The 20,591-nt window shown below is 38.0% G+C and overlaps 2 protein-coding genes across 2 annotated transcripts; one reads left to right on the top strand and one right to left on the bottom strand.

Annotated features, from left to right (window-relative positions):
- Positions 1-586: 586 nt before the first annotated feature.
- Positions 587-8,042, bottom strand: LOC104456151 (methionine aminopeptidase 2B). The gene is made up of 12 exons (XM_010070888.3): positions 7,907-8,042; positions 7,445-7,570; positions 7,210-7,249; positions 7,018-7,125; positions 4,165-4,264; positions 3,878-4,023; positions 3,708-3,799; positions 3,475-3,569; positions 3,067-3,163; positions 1,507-1,650; positions 1,209-1,426; positions 587-1,080 (listed from the first exon to the last, which is right to left on the bottom strand). Exons 2-12 carry the CDS (start codon positions 7,557-7,559, stop codon positions 970-972), a joined length of 1,266 nt encoding a protein of 421 aa, XP_010069190.2. The 5' UTR covers positions 7,560-7,570; positions 7,907-8,042; the 3' UTR covers positions 587-969.
- Positions 8,043-9,534: 1,492 nt separating this feature from the next.
- On the top strand, positions 9,535-19,340 carry LOC104445854. The gene is given in 16 exon segments (XM_010059800.3): positions 9,535-9,821; positions 9,914-10,048; positions 10,138-10,224; positions 10,510-10,555; positions 10,558-10,580; positions 11,316-11,517; positions 13,447-13,565; positions 14,242-14,622; positions 14,716-14,850; positions 15,505-15,642; positions 15,847-16,002; positions 16,170-16,409; positions 16,543-16,709; positions 17,003-17,117; positions 17,253-17,333; positions 18,949-19,340. Coding segments are annotated over 16 exon segments (2,379 nt in total). The 5' UTR covers positions 9,535-9,692; the 3' UTR covers positions 19,174-19,340.
- Positions 19,341-20,591: the final 1,251 nt, after the last annotated feature.

Here is a 20,591-nt window from a genome sequence, read left to right as displayed (position 1 = left end):
ATATAAATATACAAAATGGATTCCAATAATAGGCTGGACTGTGTATTTTTGCGAGCAAAGTATCCCTTTTATTGAAGAAAATCTTCACCAAGCAAACAAGAGGATAGTGAATTACCAATTAGATTTCAGTTAGTACATGTAGATTCATTGCAGTGAAATTCACGAGTGAAGTAACGGCTATACGAAACACGCAACTAACTTGGCGAAGTTCGGTGAGGATCAGTGCATTCTTGCACTATTATCCAAGGCCCTTAGCATTAGGGGTGTCATTGTACTGTTGTTCAGCTCAAGTTGAAGATTTAACCAATGCAACACAGTGATTGAGCTTCTCACCATCAGATAGAAAGCTTTATGGTCAAATAGTACATGTGAACTTCTCACTATTCATAAGTTCATTTGATTTCACGCGTGCAGGGTTACGTGTGCAATGGCCTCATGTGCAACTTTGCTAAGATAGTTGTAGAAAAACTTCAAGAGAATTTTAACGAACTAAATTGCAGCCCTAAATTCCCAAAGCTTTCTCAAGTTTCAAAAAATGCTAAGAACAAGGTCGAACATGTTTATCCCCTGTTACAAGCCAAGGATGTCAATGAAAGTATTATGGTATTTACATAAAGGGATGTCAGCCCAGTTATTCGAATGGAATAAAAATGTCCGCAAACACTGTCACCCCACATCATATATTATTAAAGCAAGTTACGGTCTGCACAACTTGCTTTTAAGCAAATTTTCTACCACTCCACTCCCTCATAATATGTCTCAAACAGTTCAACAGAACCAACACTGAAGCAACTCCAGAAGAAGAATCATCATATATCTTGAACCATTTAATATCTTTTTCAGACGAGAGATGCAGGAAACAAACACAAATCCAACACCCCAAAATCAAAGTAAAAGCCAAACGGTATCTTGCTAACATGTAATCCTTTTTATCTTCTTGGTATTCACTGACATGTTACATACAGAAGATCAATAGTCATCACCTCTGGATATGACCTCCTTGCAAGTTGGCCGGAGTAGGATGGTATGCTCAAACTGAGAGACATAGCTTCCCTTCACGTCACAAAGAGGTGGATAAGGCTGCATGTGAACAAAATCCAATATTTATACACCAGCACATCATCTTGTCTAGTGAAGGGCATGTAAGAAGTTGGCCCAATGTTATGTCATCTAAAAACTCAATAAATAACAAATTAAATCAATTTCACCTGCACAATTCCAGCATCACATAAGTTCTTCAATGCCATAAGATATTTGGTCTCACCCAACCGGTCTAAATAACGTCTGCAAAATGCTAAGGTGGAGAAGTTCTTATTAATTGTTGCTAAGAGTTGCTTTGCTCTGGGCAGCCTCAACGGGATGTGGCCAACATCAAAATTTTTCATGTAATGGCTGCACTCCAAGTCTTCTCTTACATATCCCTTTCCTGCAAAAGAACAAAGTTACCCCTAACAGGACATTGACACAAACTTATAATAAACCAACATTAAATGCAAAGGTGATTACCTGTTGAACCAAAGGTTTCAATAGCGAAAAATTCACCCTCTTCCATTTTTGTCTGCTCACCTCCCTTCACAATGGGCACAGATTTTCCAGCATGGATTTGATAGGGCCCGATGCTATGTCCATTTAAGTTCCGGATGCTCTTAACTGCAACAAGTCATGCAATAATCCAAACATTAGGAAAGTATTTGTTCCTAAGTCCATAACTTAAATCTTAAAATTAAGTTCCTGTGCTAATGCCAAGGCAACAAGTTAGATCAAAATCGAATAATATACAGAGCAGAAGCAAAAGCCTTGAGAAAAATGCTTTTAGTGATGAGACATCAAGGCAACTATGAAAACCGACTTTACAAAGTCTACTAAAGTGATTTGAAAATGAAAAAAAGTACAGAGTAATAAGAAAGGTGGGATGAAGCGTCAATATTAGCTATCAAATCATATAGATGATCAAGAAATTTCACACTTCAGTCAGTTTTGAGAATTGAAGGGTCCATAGAGATTACATCCATGGCATTGAGAGAATTTAATGAAGTGCAGACATGAATAATTGGAATTGCACTTACAATCAACAAATAATTTCTTAAACTGCAATGACCACATACTTAAGAGGAACTAATTTGGGCGAGGCATCAGAATAAGCAAAAACAATAAGGGCAATTAAGACAGATGTCTCTAGAGAAGCAGGACAAGAAAAGAAGAGTAAGAATAGAGCTCCAACAGATCGAGAAAAAAGAGAAATGGAGTTCAGATCCTCATAACAAGAATTCTTGCATGACGAAAAACAGAAGAAGTCACTTTAAGGAACTGCAGAAACGAGAAGAGACCATAACTGGCTTTGTAAGGCATACTTGGAAATATAACATAAAGCTTTATCAGTGAATTTGTCAAAATATTCCACAAGATAGGATGAAAACAAAATCAAATAATGCCAAACTCACACCTTAGAGGAACATATGCACCAAAACAGTGACATATTACCACCACAAGCAACGAATTTAGGGGTCCAATTCCACTAGTTCAATAATTTCGGTGTCATAACAAGCAATTCTGCAATGATCTCACTATATTTGACTTTAAACTCAATTGCAATTTTTTTACAATTCCCCACATACATAAGCAGAAGTTGACCAATTAACTGTGTAAACAATGCCTAAGAGTCCCTCAATGGACATAACACCAGTTATGCTTAAAAAAGTGTAGTTGTAATTAGCCTAGCAAAGTAAACCACTTTGTTACTTTCCAGTTTTCCTAATTAATGTCTGCCATCACATTCTTAAATAATGCACCAACCAAAGCAATAGGAGCATTAGTGATATAGTGATGCTTCATATATTGACAGAAGAACGTACTGCTAAACCTAAACAAACCAAAAAAGAAGAGTTAAGAGGATAAACCATTGTAAAAACATCTTAGCTGCCAGAGAAGACCAAAGTACAAATCGAGTTAACATCACACAAATCAACTCCTCCAGATACACTAACAAGCCAACCAAATTAACACACGTCATTCATGGCAATCGAAGAACTGCATTTAACTATGCAACTACCTGAGTAAGGGAGGTACCTTGAAAAGTCTTTCCATTAATTTCAACTTCGTATGACTCCATGACCTCTTGGATTGCAGCACCAACATCACAAAGACGAACGTCTATTCCAGATTCCTATAAAACCATAGGTTATGATCGACATGTCTAGATCTTGAAGAGAGATGATGATTCCATCTCATGCAATGAAATTCTGCCCGATGCTTCCTCTGGATTAGGAAGTAAAAATGCCAAAAAAATATTATCCTTTAAACACAGCCAGGTACAGCAATAACTCTCTCACCATCACACTCCTTTCTAGAGCTGAGAAAAGTGAGTAAAAACAAAACTTGATCTATGATGAATCAACAAAAGCAGTATGGAACCATGCAATATGTCATGATTCAATTCATATCTAATGAGACTCTGGTCCAGGAAGTGTGAAATACCTTAATACCAGCATTCGTTGCTTCCCGTGAGGCTTCAAGCAGAGGATCAAACATGGGATTAAAGGCCACTGTAAATGCACAGTCGACTATAAGCCCTGCAAATTGAGTAGACTTTTGAGATGAGATCAGTAAGGCAAGGTACTGATACAAGTCATGCAAAAATGAACAAAAATGAATTAAGATATAAGCAGCAAGCGAAAAGAAGTTTCGCTAAACAAACTCTATAAAATTACCATCAACATGAGTCCCAAAGTCCAACTTCATCACATCATCATACTGAAGCACAGTCTTATCTCCCGTATTTGGAGTCCAGTGAGCAGCAACCCTAAAAAAGAGATGAAGTGAGAAAGAAGATACATCCAACAAAATCAAGTAAAGTTGAACACAAAAGCCATCACTATACCAATTTAAAGAGCATCCTGTAGGGAAAGCAATCCCTGCTTGCAAACCATTTTCAGATATTAGCTTACGAACCATGTTCTCTAAGGTCTCACATAAGTCAGTCATTAGCATTCCGGGTTTCAAAATTTCCCTGATGTACTTCCTAACCTGCTTAGAAAGAAATCAAGCCAAAGTCAAGAATAATAAGAAAGTTCATAGCAAAAGTGGTCGATATGTTTTGCCCTTCACCATACAGTCTCATATGCATTTTGAGCAGCAATATGAGCATAAGTAGACAGAGATTGCAACCTGTCTATGAACCTCTGCTGCTCGTCGAACTGAATTATATATTGGTTTTTGAAGGCGCTCCAATTCCCTCTTCTCTTCAGACGTCACCCTCCATAAATTACTATAAATGAATTGAAATTTCAGCACATAAGATTTTAGAAGTTAGCAATACCTAGAAAAGCTAGGTGATTGAGCTAGAAGGAAGACTGGCATGAAATCTCTCTACATGTCTGTGTGTCTATCCATTTGTATTTTTCACATAACCATATAGAATTGAAAAAAGTAAAAAGAACTTCTGATGGTGACTAGTGTCTCTTGCATTAAAATTATATAAAATGCTTAAATGGCTTTATAAGAGTTAATATCTTGTCAATACTTGAGCTCCTCATGAAAATGATCATGAAAGAAACTTAGATCACATCCAAAGAAAAGGCTAAAAGCCCAGCCAACACATATTATTGATGACTGAAACTTGAGGGCAAAAAGAAGTAATGTGGCGCAGAGGAAATATAGAAAGATCAAAGACAATGGCATAGGTTATTCTCCATATTGTCTACCATCAACAAATCATCATAGAATAGAGTAGTGAATTTATATAGGTGAATGCAAAAGATCGAGATGTGCATCAATTTCAGACTTCAGGCACATGGCGAACCGTTCCAAGAGCTAGCAATTCATGTTCTCATGTCATCACCACGACATGTCAATTTAAGATGGTTATACTTTATTTGTTTGAGCCCACAATGACACATTAATCATTTCACATTTTTGAAGCCCCCATCATGACACATCTACTAACAAGCAAGAAGCGACACATAATGCCAATGTATAACACATTTGACAAATGATTTTCTACGTAAGTATTAAAAAAATGTGTCACAAATTAAAAATGTCCAAAGACATCTTTGAGCATCTATAAAAGAAGAGTACATAGAAAGGCCATTGCCACAACATCATCCTTTTAGAAAGCACAACAAGTACATAAAAAAAAATCCCTTTCCCAGTGCCAAGGTAGATTAAAGAAAATGGACCAAAAATATGATGCAGGACGATGAGTCCCACAACAAAGAATAAACCTTCAGGTTTCACACACAAAGCTTCCTAAGCATCACTTCAATAAGTTTTGTCCCTCGAGTCGAAAGAAGTTCAGTTAGGGCATATTTCGAGTAAAACTCCTGACCAAACTTCTTGTGACAATAAAACTAGTATGGTATCATGAAACCAACATTTTCAACTATGTTTGCTTGATCTTCAGAGCCACTTTGAACTGGTGCTTCCTTGTTTTCCCCAACGTGCACCCTCACTGAACATTGACAAGCAACATGACTGAAATCTCCAAACCAGAAGCACTAACTTTCAAGCCATCGTTGACCCATTCATATTTTATCTCTTTCATGCATTCAACAACATCATTTCACTCAAGATTTTCCTTCTCGAGTTCAGACTCTTCAAATACTAGAAAATTTTGAACACCTCTAATATTTTCATCTTGTGGAGGGACTTGATTGACAGTTGTCTCCCTTGGTTGCACTCCAAGGGCAATAAACTTCTTTATTTGCTCAAAGAATTTATCAATCTAGCTGTTTGTTGCTTAAAACGGCATCCATGATCTTTGTGCATAGTGTCCAACTTGGATGTCAACTCACCAACCTCAGAATTCAACTCAAAGTTGGTCATTCTTGTGGGAGAAAGTGTAGAAGCCTTCCCTCTGATACCATAATTGATGTAGGACAGCAAGATCAACATCAAAGAATAAATCTTTAGGCTTCACACCTGAAGCTTCCTAAGCATCATATCTAGAGTTTCTTAAGCAGCGCACCTAGGAGAAGAATTGCATCACACACTCCCAAAGTATATACTTGCAAAAACTCTATTACAAAGTTACAACAATGTTAACAGACTCTCTACAGTTCTACTCCAAGTTGAAATAGGAAAACTCTAAAAAATGTAAGACTGCTAATTTATCTATGAGTAGAAACATAATAGCTGCATCAAAATACTACATCTAAAGACCTAGGAGAAGCACACACTCCCAAAGTATATACTTGTAGAAACTCTATTACAAAGTTACAACAATATTAACAGACTCTCTACAGTTCTACTCCAAGTTGAAAAAGGAAAACTCTAAAAAATGTAAGACTGCTAATTTATCTATAAGTAGAAACATAATAGCTGCATCAAAATACTACATCTAAAGACCTGAACCCACTCTCTCTCTCTCTCTCTCTCTCTCTCATGCCCAAACACACAATTTCATACTTTGCGATGCCATTTCTTAAGAAACCTTACTCTTTGTTGTTGACAAAGAGAGCTTTGGACCACTTTTAAAAGAGCAAAAAGATGATGATTTGCTCTTTACTAGAGGAATAGGTGGCCAAGTTAAACACAGATCGACTGGCCTTGCAGAATGATAAAATCAGAGTCCCAAGACTGACTAAAAATAGGCGAGGGACATGGCTGATGAAGTTCTGGGGGGTCACCAGGAATTCAATCAAGCATAGTTGTGGTCCAGGTATTGGTTTGAGCAGCACTCCGAGACTATGCTCTTTGGTCACCTCCACCTTCCTACTTCAATTGGAAGTCCCATTCTGAGACTCTAGTTTCTAATGATAGAAAAATTTCTCTCAACAATAGACGGAAGAGAACATAGTAAAGAAAGGTTTCCAATTGACAATACAAAGTTCTTGCGGAACCTCACCTAGTATCGATTGTAAGTTTAAGAAATCTCCTAGACACGCTTAATGCAGCTACAACAAGTAATTGACAGAAGATTCTGGCCACTAGAAGGGCAGGAAGTAAACTCTATAATAGTCCATCCAACCAATAGACTCCACAACGATTACAGATAAAAAGCACGATAAGTCAGGAACTCACTCATCCTTGTACTGTTGAATTTCACCCTCTGGAAACTCCCCAGATGGAAAAAGTTCAGCAACAGGAATTGAGGGCGGATTAGTCTGCTCGGGCAATTCTTTCTTTTTCCTAAGAGCCAAACAACAGGTTTAAAATTCTCAAACTGCACTCGTTGGGAGGGAAGGGTAGGGGAGGAGGTAGAAAGAGTATTACTTGCTTTTATTCTTTTTCTTTTTCTTCTTGGTGACTTCTCCTGTAGGAAAATCGAACCAAATTAAGTCACGATCGATGCAGACCAAAAGGAAAAAAAAGACAAGGACCTAATCTAGATGCAGCAGGCAGGAAATGTAAACCGATCCCCAATAAGTACAACTAGAGAAAACGCGGCCAAGGCGCTCTCCAAAGAGAAGGGGTTATTGGGTAGCGCAAGAAAAGAGAGCGGGAGGACCATTATCCTTGCCGTCGTCGGCACCGGTTTGCAGCGCGTCAAGGCGCTCGGTAGCCTCCTCTACGCCATTTTCTTCGGCAGGAACCGCTGCCACGGGCACGTTCTCCTCCTCCATCGACAAATGACCTGAAATCGCAGACGAGGGTGCGACGTATAAAACACTTGGAATGGTTTTAGCAAATGTCGAGCAAACAGAAGGTAAAATATAGTGTAGCGCTCCCCCACAAAAAAAAAAAAAAAAGGCGCATTGCTAACTCGTCGTCCATCAACGCGTAACGAGTGTAGTGCGGAAGAGCAAGACGGAAACGGTCAGAAGCAAGGAAAACAAACGATCAAAGTTCGTCATCCGCGTTAGCAAGTTCGACATAACCCTAAATATACATCGATAGATTGACAGATATGGATAAATGGAAAAGCAATCTAGGAGGAGAAGATGATGATGACGACGACGACGACGACGACCTTCAACTCCGTTCCTGAATCCGGCGTGTTTGAATCGACTCCCTCCCTCTCTCGCTCTCTCTCTCTCGCGTGCTGTACGTGCAACTGCTCGCCTTCAGCGCCGACCAGACAACCCCCCCTCCTCAACACGAACCCAAAAATATATACGAGGAATACAACCCCTTCTCTTCTTGGTTTGTAAGAGCGAGGCGTTGGGGCATATTGGTCAACAAAATAAAAAGGAAAAACCGAGAGGGCGAGGAACTGTCGAGGAGCCGCTTCCTTTTTCTTCCTTTTATTTTTCTCCGCTCCTACATTTTTTATTTATTTATATTTCTTTCGATATATTAAAATTCTTTTTCCTTTTTCATCAAAATTACAAATTAAAGCACATGAAGAGCAAGATTTAGATCGAGTGAAAAGTAAAAGCAAAAAGTTCATTCGAATAAGTTATAAGTCTTAACACTTGTCATCTTCCTCCACTTTGATTCTTTTATAAGTTATGGCAAAAATTCCGTACAAGAGTTAGAAATATATTTATTTTTTTTAAATAAGGGTCTGAAGTGATTATATCAAAAAACGGTCTGAAGTAATTATAACTATTTCAAATAAGAGCCTAACTTCATAGTTTGCTATTAAAAAAAAATTCTAATTGATCAATAATATTTTTGTCTAAGCACAATTTAAAATTAAAATTATTTATATTAAAACTTCAAAAAGAAAAATTAAAAAAGAAGAAGAAGAGGAACACATAGGCAGGAGGGCTCCTGCCTTCCTATAACTACCGTCCCATCGCTAGTGGGCTCAACGCCTTCCCGCGAGTCACTAGCACTTAGGCGAGGGCTCACGACCCTTGCCGACCAAGGCAAGGGCTAGCTTAGTCTTAGGAGAGGGTCATCACTCTTGCCCAAGCGCTAGTGATCTTGTCAATTGATTTTGTCAATTGTTGCCATCACCCCACTTGATGATGGGGCAATGGCCATAGGTGAGAGAGAGCGATTAGGCCTATTTTTTCCCTTATTCTTAAGTTTTAGTTTTTTCTATTTTTTACGAAAAAATAAAGAAAGAAAGGAAAAATTTAAAAGATGAAATTATTTTTGAGTTCAAGCCTTTATTTTGAAATTGATATGATCACTTTTAACGTTCTTATTTAAAATAATGTCGATTTCGGTCTTTATTTGTGAAAATAAGATCTTGAAATTTCTATTTGAAATAATATTAACTTCAGACACTTATTTAAAAAAATGAGAGTGTTTTAAATCCTTATTTGAAACTTTTCCTAAATTGTGTTATCTTTCAATGAAAATGGAATAAATCTGATCTGACCTTTTTCATTAATTGTCTCATCTACATGGCCATTAACAAGTCGATGGAGCTATAAGATTGCCATTAAACCAGAATGATGCCTTGTCGTTTTCATGTTAAAGAAAAAGAGTTGGAAAAGTAAAGAAAAGAAGATGAACCCGTGCGAAGATTCCTGAACCCTCGACGACGTCTACTACGATCTCTCTCTACTGTCCTTTTATTTTATTTCCTTCTCTTTTAATTTTCAGGCTATATAATAATAAAATTAGAACGACCTCTTCAAATAAACTGAGGGAGTGATTCGAGGGATATCTATATGAGGGTGACACTGCCCAGGTCAGGTCAGGTCAGGTCAGGTCAGGTCCGGTGCTGTTGCGTTCGTGTTGCTTCAAAGCGTACCCTTTAAGTAGAGACCGGTTTCAGCTCTTTCGTTCCCCCCACCCCAACGAAGTTCCGGGCTGCCGTCGGAGCAGAGGCTCGGACTGACTGCTGATGTGGTGAAATGGAGAGGCTGAAGTCGATGGTGCCCGACACTCTCAAGGCGGTGGTGGGTGCAAGCAGCGCCGATGATATTCTCTCCACCTCCTCTTCTCTTCTCCATTTCTTTCTTGCCCTGCCCGAGTTTCAGCTGGTTCTTTCCTTTTCCTTTTCCCTCTCCATTAAATATGCTTTGTACCTCTTTCTTTAGCTATCATACTGAGCTTGATTAGGATCGTTTGTTAGATGGTACGGGACTTGGTGGATCCTGAGCGGTGTGTTTGTGGTAAGAACAAGGATGCTGCACTGGATGCAAAGCAAAAGGGCAATCTCTGCTTCTCCAGTGCAGACTTCTCCGGGGCATTAGCCTTCTATTCCCAAGTAACGTTAACCTTCATGTTCCTCTAGCGTGCCTTTGTGCTTTCCTTGTTATGCCACTTCACTTTCGCTTCCCTCCTCCTTATTGATAGGCGCTCATCGTTGCTCCCTTTGATGCTCGCGACAAGGACAAAAATCTCGTCTCTGTTTTATACGTGAATCGTGCGGTCGCATTGTATGTAAGTTCTTGTGCCGTACGCCCTCATTTTATGCCTTTTTATATATATATATATTGCCCATGGCAGTTTCTTTGTTCTGAAACCCATATCTTTTACTTGTGGGGCTTTGCAGTATTTTCAACTGGGTTATACCAAAGGAAGTTTCTTGATTTTGTATGCATCTTGGTGATTATCTTTTGGATTTGTAGTGAGATAATGTGGCTGATGCTGGACTAAGGCTTGGCCCTTAAAGCTCAATTTCAAACTTCTCTCTTCTTGTCTCATTGCTATTTCCTCTTTTTACAGAAACTCGGCTTTAAAATAGAGTGTCTTCGAGACTGTAACAGGGCGCTCAAATTTCCCCAGGTTATGCGAAGGTATATGAAGCTATGACTCCAATTGCAATATCCTTCTACTGTTAAAATGGAGATTGGAATTTGCATCATAGACTATGTACGTGGCATATTTTTTGTCTTGCATCTGTGACGTCATCTATGGTGAGTGGTCTTGCCAGAACCAAGCTGGTGATAACCACTCCTCACACTGAGAGGTGCGAAGCTCATATAGCCATGGCTGGTGGTTGCTTAGGTGGCGACGTCCCTACACAAGCACACTCTCTCAGCATAGTCAATTGTGTTCATGCAAAGGGACTTTGTTGTGAAATCATACAAAGTAGAAGAGTTGATTGCACCAAAAACAGTTCAAAGAACAAGCTGCACAAATAGCACAAGTAAGAGAATAAAAGAGAACTGTCCCTTCATGTTACATGAAAGTCTCTTTTATTCTATAGAAATAGTAGCGGTTTGACTTAAGCAAACTTTGGCTGGATTTGACTTTTGAAATTGTTTCAATTTACATGAGCCAGAGACGAGTTGAGCTCAAGTATGCTGAGTTTCTCTTGATTGAAGCTCCAATTCAAAAAGATGCCTTGGTTTGAGCTCAAACCTTACTTTAAGCATTGACTTATTTAATTCAACTCAAATTCAGTTACTAAACTATGCCACCAAAAAATTTCAGAGGACGCCGACCCTTGTTGTGCCTTCTTCTTGCTTTCTATGGTCTGGTTAGCTTGCCATACTTGGTTTTCTGAAAATAGTTAATTTCTGCTGCAGGCATGGTATTGGAGGGGTAAGATCAATGCTTCTTCAGAAAATTATGAAGATGCAATGGCAGACTTGCATGTAGCAAATTTGATGGAGACATCATCAGGTGGCAAGAGACAGATTGAAGGTGAGATGAAGTTACTTCAGGTCCAGTTCACAAGGATGTCTGGTTCATTAACTCAGCATGATGAGAACATCATCAAAATTTCAGGTGTGAGATTATTCTTTGTTGTCCATGCATAATATAATGTGGAGGTGAATTCTTGTTGCTGCCTTTCTCATGAGACTTGTTTCTGCAGCTACGTGAATGATGTCAAAGTTCCTTGTTTGTTTTCTGCTGTTTCTTAATATGATTTTAACATTTATATTAATATGGGAGAACTACTGATCTATGTGCTAAATATTTACCACGTGAAAACTTTGCTTGATGGAGATTATTTAGAGGGAAATGTAATAATCCATATTAGGATGGGAAAGAAGAAAAGAGATGGAGGGTTTGGTCATACCGTGTTTTGAGTGTTAATCAGAGCAAGGAAAAGGTATCATGACCTTAATGCTCTTCTATGTCATCAGAACTGGAAATAAAGAGAAGGTTTGACTTGGGAAATAATGACATATCTATTACCAGCACCCCCTACCCTGGAAATCCATCCTGTTCATATGGATTCAGAGGGATTTAAGAACCAAATATTTGCTATTGAGGCAAAAGATGTATACCTCCTCATCCTTTTCTTACTTCTCCCTTAGTCCTTCTAAACAAGTTACTACATTGAAGCCTTTCTCATTCTTCCTGATCTTTTGAACCAAACAAGCTGAATTTTGTGATCCTGCTGATGATGTTGGGAAGGGTTTTTTGATTACATAGATTCATTTTTATCTCTTCCCACAAATATCACATCTTTGGAAGGCTTCTTCAGTTTTTAGTAGCTTTTTCTATCATGTAATTGACATGTTTATTCCTTTGTTTGGTATCAAGGTTGCATCTTAAGCCTATGTGTCTCCCTTCTAGAGAGAAATTCTAGAATTTCATCAGCCAACTGTGCATAGAGGTGGCAAAAGTTGGTCACACTGGTGAAACCTATCTGACCTGGAATGATTCAATTCATACTCGTTTTGGCCCATGTTTGTTTGTTTTTTTTTTTTTTTTGTTTTTTTGGTTAAATGGCTGATATTTCAAATTCTCAAAACCTTACATGATTGATCCATTATGCATGAACTTGAGCCAACCTTCTTTGATGCAAAACTTGAGGTTGTCCTACCAAAACTTGAAGAGTTGATTCACGAAAGTGGTGAAATCCTGGAAAGAGATCAAAGCTGAAGGAAACTTTTATATTATGTACATACAATTTGTGATTGGTTATGCAAAATTTTCTTTGAACAAGGATACACGGCACTCCATAGTTCTTTAATACTTCTATCAGGTATTACGTTAAAATCATGTTCAGGAAATGCGAATTAAAAATCTAAAAATTTCATATATCCGTTACTGAATAAGTAGAATTGCAAAAAATGTAGGACCACAATCCACTGATCTAAAAGTTCAAGCTATTGAATGAAGGCATATGAATGCTCTATTATTGTTTAGGCCGGGATTTGACCTAGGCTTAGAGCTTGACCTATTAGTTAGAAATTGGGTGGCAAATAAGGAATTTGGCGATGAGATCCCCAGTTGCTCTTCCTCTCATGCTATGTGGATGTGGGACCATTAATCTAGAATAAGTAGCTATGAGATGAAGGCATGGTTCAATATTGAGGTGCCTACCGGAAACAAATTCTTCCATTCGAAAAGATTGTTCATTTCTTCAATTAGGATACATAAAGTTGATTTTGCTGGTCTTTGTCTTCTGATGACTAAAATTTGGTCAGACTACTGGTATCCACTTCTTCAATTCCTTCATTACCTATGAGGGAGGATGAGTGAAAAGTCCAACGAGAAATTTTGGTTGACCTTTGTCCTTATTTTGGGATATAATTTTAAGTTGGGTTTTAGGAGGTGAATGTTTTCCTTGGTTAATATGCGAAGTTCCTTTTCTGGTGACTAGATTACTTGATGATTGGATACCTTATTTGGATGGTGAGAACCTTGTTTCGCTGGTGATCTGTAAGTAATGCCTAATTCTCAATCATTCTCCTTTGATAGATGTGCCGCATGAGGTAAAAGTGAAGTCCATTGTGATGCCACATAAAGGAAGGGGGATGGCTTCAACTGGTGAAATTCCTCCATCTTATTTGGTTCACAGTGAGGAACCTTACGCTGCGGTAAGGATTTTTAGCCTAGCTTGTCTCTGGTCTGTCTACTTTCACAGACTGAGTCCTAGAATGCCAAGTGTGACAGAATTTTTGTAGTTCTCTGTTGACACATGGAATGACATATGCACATTGGTTTAAGGCATAAATTTACATGTGAAAGATCAGCACCTGACTAGCCTTCAGGCGACCCAGTACTGATAAAAGTCACATTCCACGTACCTTTAGCTTGTGGCACACCATGACAAATTGCATTCCATGTACCATTAATGGAAGCAACTCTGCACAGCTTACAACAGCAATTCTTTATTTTATGAGCTGGACTACTTAAAGCCCTTCTAGTGAACTAACCTGTAAGCCAGCTAGAATCCATCCATGTTAAATACTGTTGGCATGACTTAGCTGCCTTCCTTAGTATGAATCTATTTTCTGGTGAAAAGTGTCAACTTGCTGATTTCCTTTGCCTTCTTTTAAGGATGCATGAAGGTTGCGACAGAACCACATGTAAAAGGTTTAGGGCTTTTAAATTTTGAACTATGTTATTACCAAAAAACTATCGCATTTGTGTAATCCGAGCGATTCCCCACAGGGATTCTTGACCAGATTATAATAGTGATGATCTGAGGCAGGTCAGTGTTAATCATCTGCGGAACACATTTTATTACGAGGGTGCTCCCCTGCCATGCAGGTCATATTGAAGAATTGTCGAGACAGGTACTGTCACTATTGCTTCAATGAATTGCCAGCGGATGTGGTACCCTGCTCTTTCTGTGCAATACCACGGTACTGCTCTGAGCATTGCCAGCTAAAAGCAGGAGGACATCAATCAAGAAACAACGTAGAAGAGGTTAGCCTTCATGTAGAAGTTCCTACAGAGATTGAAAATCATATCAGAGAAGTTACTTCTGATAATTGGGAGGAGAAAATTCCTGAGCACTTTGCAGAACACAGACATGAATGCCTGGATGCAAACTGGCCAGCTGTATTGCCACACGAGGTAGTTTTAGCTGGTCGAGTGGTAGTGAAGTCCCTGGTGCAAAGAAGAGACCTGGTGGAGATAAAAGCCTTGGTATCTTATGACAGTAATTAAATTATCTAGTTCCTGAACCTTTTTAAAGTTTCACAAGCTACATTAGCATCTCATGGATCTATTTAATTGCAGGACCTTTCTTATAGTTACACTGAATTGGCAGTAGAGGTTAAACTGGAACTATGTATATACGCAATTGTATTACTTGTTTGTCTTCAACGCTCTCTCAGCCTTGACCTTCCAGTCAATCCTTATTTTGTATATCAGGTCTCTCTCTCTCTCTCTCTCTCTCTCTCTCTCTCAATCGAGAGGTACACATTGGCATTTGTATCCGTGGAAGCATGAGTGGACATGGACAATGGCATGCATGAGCACATGCTGGGGTGCACTCTCACATGAGAAAGATGAATATCCTACTATTTTTCCTTCTTCACTCCTGCAACTAACACTTGTGTCCTTCAAGCTGCAGTTGAGAATTTTACTTCCATACATACAGTTCCGGTAGTTGTTTCTCATTATTGGTCATGAAACAAAGATCTTATAGTTGCTCTTGTTTTGGTCAGAAGCCACATATCATACTTTTGGGTGTCTGTTCAACTTGTTCAGGCACTGTCAATACGTCCTTTGATTTGCCACAGCTTGTCCATTCACCTATACCAAGTATATTTGATTATTCTTGTTTCATAAGAAGGATATGCGGCTGCAAATTTAAGAAGTGTATTATTCTACCGTAAAATGCTATTTTTAATTGATTACTTCAATTGGTAAGAATCTGTCACTCTTATCACCATTATTCTCAATCTTTTGATAGCTACTATTATGAATTTTGTTTTCCTTAATGGACAAGATAGAGATTCTGAGGTTGTTCGTATTTACCTTTATCTAGTCACTAATGCTTCACACCCACTTTTATTGATGCAGATTATCATTATTATGTGTCAAATAAGGCTTAATTCTATGGCTATCATCCGGATGAAATCTAGTGATCCCAACGCTCCGCAAGATCCTCATAGAAAACTTTCATCCAATGAAGCTGCTTCAGCTAGTACAATAGAACAGGTTTCTCCTGATAGTACGCTCTTTAATCAAGCCTTAGCAATTCTGATGGAATATCACCGAGGTCCTTTTGCTGTTCTTTTTTTGGCTATTTAGAAATGTATCTACCATTATCGAATATGTCCAAGCAGAATTGTCACTTTTCCTGTGACAAAGGAAGAAAGTCTTTCTAATCTTTTGTGGTCTGTTTTGGTGATTATTTTCTAGGTCAGCGTTGGTCAAGCTATTTATGCCGTTGGCAGTTTGTTTAACCATTCTTGTCGTCCAAACATTCATGCATATTTTCTTGCTCGTACTCTCTTCATCCGAACAACGGAACTGGTGGAAGCAGGATGTTCCCTAGAGTTGTCTTATGGTCCACAGGTACTATGATCCTTGATCACCGGGTTCTTCGTTTCAATTAATAATCATGCTGAGTCGCTAAATGTCAGTGCAGAAATCTATGGGGGAGAACTTTGATAATAATAATGCATGTAACTTGTTCACAATTCTCCAGTTTATTAATTATATTGATGATTCCCTGATTGCAGGTTGGGCAATGGAGCTGTCAAGACCGCCTTAAATTTCTGGGAGAGAAGTATTGTTTTCGATGTCAGTGCAGAAGCTGTTCAGTTGTGAATCTCTCTGATCTTGTTCTGAGTGCTTTTCATTGTGTTCATCCTCACTGCTCTGGCATAGTTTTGGATACATTTGACATAAAATCTGAAACTGAAAAACTTAAGCAGTCAAGACATGCTGGAGACATATATAGCTTGGAGCCTTATGTACAGGTATCATAAGTAATTCTCAGCTAGGACACATGTTAATTTTTATAGGCCTTTCAGTTTGAAATAACAGCGTTGAAAAACTAGTCTGAGGAATCTTTTTCTTGTTCCTGTGGTGGCTACGTAAAATTTTTCACAGGTGGATAAGTTTGGTGATCTCTATGCTGGCGAAATGGATCACAATGCCCAGGAGAAAAGTTATAGCTCCCTTCATGCAGGTGTGGGATATTGCTTGAAATGTGGGTCCCATTGTGACCTGGAATCTTCTTGCCTGATGGTGAGCAAAGCTTTAGGAAATATGAAAAGGTAATTTCGTGTACCTCCATGAAGGTTTTGCCTTGGTATTTTGGATAAGGACTTAGTGTGGAGTGGTTACTGCAAGGTAGGAGGTTATGTCCTGATGAATTCGAGTAAATCTGAGCTGTAGATTTTGCATAGTTGGGTGCATACAAAAGAGCATTAAAAGTGAAACTGCCAATTTAATTTTTTGTTTTACACTAAAATTCTTTTCTAACTAGTACTAGAATTTGCAAATCATGTCCTTCTCCTTGCATGCATCACCTATTATTTCATCTGTAAGAGCTTTCACTTCTTGACAGGTTGCAGGATGGAATAGTTAGAAAAGAACTGTCAGGTTCTTTACTTTCTAATGCTTTAGAATCTCTTGATCAGCTGAGGAAAGTGTTGCATGCATATAACAAAAGCATTGCAGAAGTAAGTTCCTCCACTTCACCATTTCCTTATCGTGTTTTTCTTGAGCGATTGGCTTATTTTGTGATCAGAAAGCATTAAAATGTCGAGTTCTGAAGGGTAAAAAATCATGTAAATATGTCAAAACTACATTCGTAGGCAGAGGACAGCATAGCACAAGCATTTTGCTTCATTGGAGAGCTGCAGTGCGCGATGGAGCACTGCAAATCATCAATTCAGGTATATATATGTGGTTGTGGGCGCTTAAAATCTTTTTAAGCCTTCAACAATCGTATTTTTTTTTATGTTTTTCGTCATAACAATCATATTCTTGTTTGAGTTTGCATAATAGCTTTAACTTGAGGCTTGATACTCAGAGTCGACGAGAGGCAGAATAAGAAGCTTGATGATCTGAAACAAATTCGTTGGTTCTATTCAGTTTTTTTGTGAACCATATGCACTTGAATTTCGGGCTTTTAAAGTCCTACTGAAAAGACATAGGTAACATTCTGACAGCAGAAATTACTAGGAATACCCTGATTTCTGAGATCTACACTGATTTTCTGTCATTGCTTTGTTGGATCATCTCCTGCAGTTTGTTTCACCTGCCTACTCATCCTAGATACTGAAAACACTAGTTAAATGTGAAGGGTAGATGATTCAAACCAAATCCATTCTTTACCATTAGTAGATTTTCCTATTCATACAAGAGGATGATCTAGGTTGAGAGATTTGAGTTCACTTTGTACAGTGTCAACATTTGCATAGATTCGCCATATCCATGTTTGCACAAGTCTTGAAAATTAGCAGACTATTCTTTTCGTGAGATAATAGTTAAGTCTGAGAGATCATGACTTGACTTGCCACGATGTTAGACTGTTCTGTTGAACTTTAAATTCCGTAGTTGGTTTTTCAAGTCTGAGAGATTATGACTTGATTTGTACCTAGTTTACTCATTCAAATTTCCTGTCATTCATGAGAATCTAAAACTTGCATAATATACGGCCTAATCGTAAATTTGTGGAATTTTGTGAGATTGATCAATTTCTGTAGAGTTGATCTTATCAATCAAAGCTAATCAAGATGTGAGAGGTTTCTGCAAAACTGTTAGTGTCTATTGTAGATAAAGCAAGTTTTGAGGATTTAGGCATTTTGTGTTGATGAGGCTTTATGTCAATTGCCAAATAGTTGTTTTGGCATTTGAATTTTGAAATGAAGAGAGAAATACTAGTTTTTGCTAAACTGTTAAACAATGAGGCTTAAGAATTGCTTCTCTGTGATCAAGGTCCTGTGAAGCATCAAATTGGGTGAGAATGTATTATAGAAAACATGCATCATAATATACATCCTAGCAAGATACCGGTTCTCATTTTCAACATTTTCTAAAATGAAGTTGGCATGGCACCTGTTTCATGGGCTGCAAGTGCTTGGACAATACACTTTGAAAGTGCAGTTTGATATGTTTGTATGCAAATGTATGGATATGCCTATGTCATGGATATGTGACCATGAGGGTGTGATTTTTAATATTCATTGAAGGGTGGGGACGTGTACAAACTTCTTCATGAGCATTTTGAATAATCTCAAAACTTGAAAGGCATGCGGCACTCCTAGGGGAAAAATGGGAGTTGTCATCATCACTACTGAGATTACTATCTATCCTCCTACATAAATATTTTTTCAGTCTCAACTAGCATAAAATTTAAAGAAACTTCATGATTATAATGTGATGTTGAGTTATTTCAGGATGATTGATATGTCTACTAAATGCAGCTTGCTTTTCATACAGAGACAGTGCAAGCCTCTAAAGATTTCGTAAAGATTTTTACTCACAGTTCTGTATGTGTATATGTAGATTCTGGAAAAGCTTTATAGTCCTGATCATGTCGTCATTGGATATGAACTGGTGAAGCTTTTATCCATTCAGCTATCACTGGGTGATGTTGATGCTGGAGAGACCTTGAATCGATTGGGTATGATCTTTGAGCATCACTATGGGTCCCATGCAGCAGTTGTGTTTCCATATCTTAAGTCCTTCAAGAGAGAAGCGAGAAAATTGTGTGAGGTGGAAGACTCTTGAAGGTGTCAAGTATGGCAGTTCTGAACTCAATCTAAAGGTCCTTTTTTCCCTCTCTAGAAAATTAATATTTCTATGTTCTCCACTTTTGTTAATGTGATTTCGTGGTGGATGGTGGGCATATTTCTATATAATTGGTGGCAATGAATCCATCTGAAATGACCAAATTCCAAGGACCAGCCTACAAGAGTAGGAGCTCGCTTTATTTGCAAAAATGACAAACACGTGGCCTTCTATATTGTTGCAATTGAAAGGTTTTGGGGACCAGTTCAATCCACCTCAAGAGAGAGTCTTGGGGACAATTGCTTCAATTAGGGAAATGGCCTCTCCATGTTTTTAGCTAAAGCTGTCACCTTTGTCCTTTTGGAAACTTTGCAATGCAAGTACTCTTAGTTGTGGGAATTGTTGAAATACAAAAATTGAACTGAATACTTGGTTAAATTGATATGACCTCAAGCTATCTACTTATAATAAAGTTCAAAGTCTAAAATTATAATAGTATTCTTATTGCCTCCATACATAAAATAATAAAGGAGATAAACAAATGTACTCCTATTAGTTAAAAATATTCTCAACACTCTTCCTCAAGTTGGAGTATAGGCATCACACATGCCCAACTTGACTAAAACAAGATGAAATGATTTAACTCAATACCCCCTCCTGTTTTTTGTTTTTGTTTTTAATCAATACCCCTTTAGTGAACACATGAGCAAGTTGATGATTGGATTGAACAAATGGCATACAAATTAAACCACTCTAATTTCTCCTTGATAAAGTGTATCAATCTCCATATGTTTCATATGATCATGTCATGTAAGATTGTGGGCAATATTAATAGCAGCCTTATTATTTAGGAACATGGATAGATACACTGGATCTTCCAGTAATCCTTTAAGCCATAACAACTCACAAACTTCCTTTAAGCCATAACAACTCACGAACTCCCTGTGCTATTGCATGAAACTTTTCTTCAGCATTATATCTAGTAATTACATTATGCTTTTTACTGTGCCAAGTAACAAGATTCCTTTCTAAGAATGTACAATACCTAGAAATAGACTTTTAGTCAAGGGATCTAGCCTAATTAGCATTTGTATCATAAGAAGACCAAAGAATCCAAGACTTCAAATATCGAAGAATTCAAAGAATGGCATCCATATGAGTAAAGTGTGGATCATGCATGAATTATCTCACTAGCCACATGGCAAAAGCAATATCAGGTCAGGTATGAGACAAATAAATCAACTTGCCCACTAATCGTTGATGATTTTGTATAGTTACCAAAGGCTTTTGAATGTTTAGAAACTTGTCCACAGAACCAAAAAAAAAAAAAAAACTATTTTTAAATGGAAATTATTTTGGGAAATAGAATGGTTATCAAATGCACTCTAAGTGATTGAAAGTCATGAAACTCAAGAGAA

The sequence above is a fragment of the Eucalyptus grandis genome, chromosome 8 (assembly GCF_016545825.1).
Source record: "Eucalyptus grandis isolate ANBG69807.140 chromosome 8, ASM1654582v1, whole genome shotgun sequence".
In the NCBI taxonomy this organism is placed as follows: domain Eukaryota; kingdom Viridiplantae; phylum Streptophyta; class Magnoliopsida; order Myrtales; family Myrtaceae; genus Eucalyptus; species Eucalyptus grandis.
This window is presented reverse-complemented; position numbering and strand designations above follow the sequence as displayed.